Raw genomic sequence first — 6000 nt, forward strand, 5'->3', positions numbered from 1 at the left:
GATTCCTGTATTATCCTATATGTTATATACATCATATAGTACATGTCACTATATACAGATCAGAGCTGTCCTCATACCCCACACATCACAGCAGGATTCCTGTATTATCCTATATGTACATGTCACTATATACAGATCAGAGCTGTCCTCATACCCCACACATCACAGCAGGATTCCTGTATTCTCCTATATGTTATATACATCATGTATAGTACATGTCACTATATACAGATCAGAGCTGTCCTCATACCCCACACATCACAGCAGGATTCCTGTATTATCCTATATGTCATACATCATATAGTACATGTCACTATATACAGATCAGAGCTGTCCTCATACCCCACACATCACAGCAGGATTCCTGTATTATCCTATATGTCATACATCATATAGTACATGTCACTATATACAGATCAGAGCTGTCCTCATACCCCACACATCACAGCAGGATTCCTGTATTATCCTATATGTCATACATCATATAGTACATGTCACTATATACAGATCAGAGCTGTCCTCATACCCCACACCATCACAGCAGGATTCCTGTATTATCCTATATGTCATACATCATATAGTACATGTCACTATATACAGATCAGAGCTGTCCTCATACCCCACACATCACAGCAGGATTCCTGTATTATCCTATATGTACATGTCACTATATACAGATCAGAGCTGTCCTCATACCCCACACCATCACAGCAGGATTCCTGTATTATCCTATATGTCATACATCATATAGTACATGTCACTATATACAGATCAGAGCTGTCCTCATACCCCACACATCACAGCAGGATTCCTGTATTATCCTATATGTACATGTCACTATATACAGATCAGAGCTGTCCTCATACCCCACACCATCACAGCAGGATTCCTGTATTATCCTATGTCATACATCATATAGTACATGTCACTATATACAGATCAGAGCTGTCCTCATACCCCACACATCACAGCAGGATTCCTGTATTATCCTATATGTTATATACATCATATAGTACATGTCACTATATACAGATCAGAGCTGTCCTCATACCCCACACATCACAGCAGGATTCCTGTATTATCCTATATGTCATACATCATATAGTACATGTCACTATATACAGATCAGAGCTGTCCTCATACCCCACACATCACAGCAGGATTCCTGTATTATCCTATATGTACATGTCACTATATACAGATCAGAGCTGTCCTCATACCCCACACATCACAGCAGGATTCCTGTATTCTCCTATATGTTATATACATCATGTATAGTACATGTCACTATATACAGATCAGAGCTGTCCTCATACCCCACACCATCACAGCAGGATTCCTGTATTATCCTATATGTCATACATCATATATAGTACATGTCACTATATACAGATCAGAGCTGTCCTCATACCCCACACCATCACAGCAGGATTCCTGTATTATTCTATATGTACATGTCACTATATACAGATCAGAGCTGTCCTCATACCCCACACCATCACAACAGGATTCCTGTATTATCCTATATGTACATGTCACTATATACAGATCAGAGCTGTCCTCATACCCCACACATCACAGCAGGATTCCTGTATTATCCTATATGTCATACATCATATAGTACATGTCACTATATACAGATCAGAGCTGTCCTCATACCCCACACATCACAGCAGGATTCCTGTATTATTCTATGTCATACATCATATAGTACATGTCACTATATACAGATCAGAGCTGTCCTCATACCCCACACATCACAGCAGGATTCCTGTATTATCCTATATGTACATGTCACTATATACAGATCAGAGCTGTCCTCATACCCCACACATCACAGCAGGATTCCTGTATTCTCCTATATGTCATACATCATATAGTACATGTCACTATATACAGATCAGAGCTGTCCTCATACCCCACACATCACAGCAGGATTCCTGTATTATCCTATATGTCATACATCATATAGTACATGTCACTATATACAGATCAGAGCTGTCCTCATACCCCACACATCACAGCAGGATTCCTGTATTATCCTATATGTCATACATCATATAGTACATGTCACTATATACAGATCAGAGCTGTCCTCATACCCCACACATCACAGCAGGATTCCTGTATTATCCTATATGTACATGTCACTATATACAGATCAGAGCTGTCCTCATACCCCACACATCACAGCAGGATTCCTGTATTCTCCTATATGTTATATACATCATGTATAGTACATGTCACTATATACAGATCAGAGCTGCCTTCCAATAGTATAATATGTCATACAGATCACTATATACAGATCACATCCAGGATCCTATGGCATAGTACCCAGAGCCCTGCAGTAATAGGTCGCCTGCAGCCAGTCAGACAGCTCCTGTCCGGGGGGCACACAATGGCAGTGCCCATGCAGTCAGTACCTGTATTCTGGGGTCCACCTCCTCCTCCTCTTCCTCAGGCTGCGCAGTCTCCAGCCCCTTGCCTCGTATCCCCATTGTTTCCATCATGCCGGGCACACAGGTGAGGGAGGTTGCCGGGCACACGCGGGTCTGGGCCGTCACCACTTCCTCCTATGATAAGGTCACATCCACAGCAGTCAGTCCCAGAGCAGACACTGCAGGAGCGAAGCGGAGCCGACAGACAACCGCCGGGAGCTGCTGCTGCTGCTGAGAGCCTGGAAATGAAAAGCAGCAGAGGGAGGGGCCCGACAACAGCCCCGCCCACCTAGTCACTACAGGGGAGAGGCTGCTGATCGGATCTATAAACAGCTACATGATTCTATCTGTGCATTTACCTACCTGTCATCTATGTCTAGGCATCTACCTAGTTCTACATCTATCTATCTACTTGTATGTAAGTGTGTCCATCATAAATCTATTTCTATGTGTGTGCATTTACCTACCTGTCATCTATGTCTAGGCATCTACCTAGTTCTACATCTATCTATCTACTTGTATGTAAGTGTGTCCATCATAAATCTATTTCTATGTGTGTGCATTTACCTACCTGTCATCTATGTCTAGGCATCTACCTAGTTCTACATCTATCTATCTACTTGTATGTAAGTGTGTCCATCATAAATCTATTTCTATGTGTGTGCATTTACCTACCTGTCATCTATGTCTAGGCATCTACCTAGTTCTACATCTATCTATCTACTTGTATGTAAGTGTGTCCATCATAAATCTATTTCTATGTGTGTGCATTTACCTACCTGTCATCTATGTCTAGGCATCTACCTAGTTCTACATCTATCTATCTACTTGTATGTAAGTGTGTCCATCATAAATCTATTTCTATGTGTGTGCATTTACCTACCTGTCATCTATGTCTAGGCATCTACCTAGTTCTACATCTATCTATCTACTTGTATGTAAGTGTGTCCATCATAAATCTATTTCTATGTGTGTGCATTTACCTACCTGTCATCTATGTCTAGGCATCTACCTAGTTCTACATCTATCTATCTACTTGTATGTAAGTGTGTCCATCATAAATCTATTTCTATGTGTGTGCATTTACCTACCTGTCATCTATGTCTAGGCATCTACCTAGTTCTACATCTATCTATCTACTTGTATGTAAGTGTGTCCATCATAAATCTATTTCTTTGTGTGTGCATTTACCTACCTGTCATCTATGTCTAGGCATCTACCTAGTTCTACATCTATCTATCTACTTGTATGTAAGTGTGTCCATCATAAATCTATTTCTATGTGTGTGCATTTACCTGTCATCCATGTCTAGGCATCCACCTACTTATAGTCTACCTAGATCTCCATCTATCTATCTATCTATCTATCTATCTATCCATCCGTCTACTTGTATGTAAGTGTGTCCATCATAAATCTATTTCTATGTGTGTGCATTTACCTACCTGTCATCTATGTCTAGGCATCTACCTAGTTCTACATCTATCTATCTACTTGTATGTAAGTGTGTCCATCATAAATCTATTTCTATGTGCGTGCATTTACCTACCTGTCATCTATGTCTAGGCATCTACCTAGTTCTACATCTATCTATCTACTTGTATGTAAGTGTGTCCATCATAAATCTATTTCTATGTGTGTGCATTTACCTACCTGTCATCTATGTCTAGGCATCTACCTAGTTCTACATCTATCTATCTACTTGTATGTAAGTGTGTCCATCATAAATCTATTTCTATGTGTGTGTATTTACCTACCTGTCATCCATGTCTAGGCATCTACCTAGTTCTACATCTATCTATCTACTTGTATGTAAGTGTGTCCATCATAAATCTATTTCTATGTGTGTGCATTTACCTACCTGTCATCTATGTCTAGGCATCTACCTAGTTCTACATCTATCTATCTACTTGTATGTAAGTCTGTCCATCATAAATCTATTTCTATGTGTGTGTATTTACCTACCTGTCATCTATGTCTAGGCATCTACCTAGTTCTACATCTATCTATCTACTTGTATGTAAGTGTGTCCATCATAAATCTATTTCTATGTGTGTGCATTTACCTACCTGTCATCTATGTCTAGGCATCTACCTAGTTCTACATCTATCTATCTACTTGTATGTAAGTGTGTCCATCATAAATCTATTTCTATGTGTGTGTATTTACCTACCTGTCATCCATGTCTAGGCATCTACCTAGTTCTACATCTATCTATCTACTTGTATGTAAGTGTGTCCATCATAAATCTATTTCTATGTGTGTGCATTTACCTACCTGTCATCTATGTCTAGGCATCTACCTAGTTCTACATCTATCTATCTACTTGTATGTAAGTCTGTCCATCATAAATCTATTTCTATGTGTGTGCATTTACCTGTCATCCATGTCTAGGCATCCACCTACTTATAGTCTACCTAGATCTCCATCTATCTATCTATCTATCTATCCATCCGTCTACTTGTATGTAAGTGTGTCCATCATAAATCTATTTCTATGTGTGTGCATTTACCTACCTGTCATCTATGTCTAGGCATCTACCTAGTTCTACATCTATCTATCTACTTGTATGTAAGTGTGTCCATCATAAATCTATTTCTATGTGTGTGCATTTACCTACCTGTCATCTATGTCTAGGCATCTACCTAGTTCTACATCTATCTATCTACTTGTATGTAAGTGTGTCCATCATAAATCTATTTCTATGTGTGTGCATTTACCTACCTGTCATCTATGTCTAGGCATCTACCTAGTTCTACATCTATCTATCTACTTGTATGTAAGTGTGTCCATCATAAATCTATTTCTATGTGTGTGCATTTACCTACCTGTCATCTATGTCTAGGCATCTACCTAGTTCTACATCTATCTATCTACTTGTATGTAAGTGTGTCCATCATAAATCTATTTCTATGTGTGTGCATTTACCTGTCATCTATGTCTAGGCATCCACCTACTTATAGTCTACCTAGATCTCCATCTATCTATCCATCCATCAGTCTACTTGTATGTATGTGATGCCATCATAAATCTATTGCTATATACAGTGGTCCCTCAACATATGATGGTAATCTGTTCCAAATGAACCATCGTTTGTGGAAACCATCGTATGTGGAGGGATCAGTGCAATGTAAAGAATAGGAAGTAATACTCATCTGTCCCCGCCGCTCCCAACCATCACCGCTACCCTGGATGTCGCCCTCCATCGCTGTCGCCACGTCCCCGGGGTGTCCCTGACGCTCCAGATGTATCTGCTTCCCCGGGATCCTCGCTCTCCGTCATTGCGTCACTACGCACGCCGCTCCTATTGGATGACGGGACGGCGTGTGCGGCGACGTGATGACAAGGAAGGAGAGCGCTGGCGATGCAGGGGATCCTGAAGAGGACACTCCAGAGCCCCGAGGACAGGTAAGAGACCATCACCGGAGAACACGGGGCACCGTAAACGTCTATCTGGTGGCAGCTGAAGCAGTCTGCGCTGCCGGATAGCCGTTTATGCGATGGCTGCGACATACAAAAGCATCGTATATTGATGCTGCCTTCAACATGTTGCATGTTGAAA

The 6000-nt window shown here is 40.8% G+C and overlaps 1 protein-coding gene across 1 annotated transcript in view; it reads right to left on the minus strand.

The window, feature by feature from the left end:
- SH3BP5 (SH3 domain binding protein 5) overlaps nucleotides 1-2691 on the minus strand; it is a 92169-nt gene extending 89478 nt beyond the window's left edge. Inside the window, exon 1 of the mRNA XM_056520688.1 lies at nucleotides 2427-2691. Coding sequence (XP_056376663.1) covers nucleotides 2427-2513 — 87 coding nt within the window. The 5' untranslated portion in view covers nucleotides 2514-2691. The remainder of the gene's footprint in view (nucleotides 1-2426) is intronic.
- Nucleotides 2692-6000: the final 3309 nt, after the last annotated feature.

Source organism: Hyla sarda, chromosome 5 (assembly GCF_029499605.1).
Source record: "Hyla sarda isolate aHylSar1 chromosome 5, aHylSar1.hap1, whole genome shotgun sequence".
Lineage (NCBI taxonomy): Eukaryota > Metazoa > Chordata > Amphibia > Anura > Hylidae > Hyla > Hyla sarda.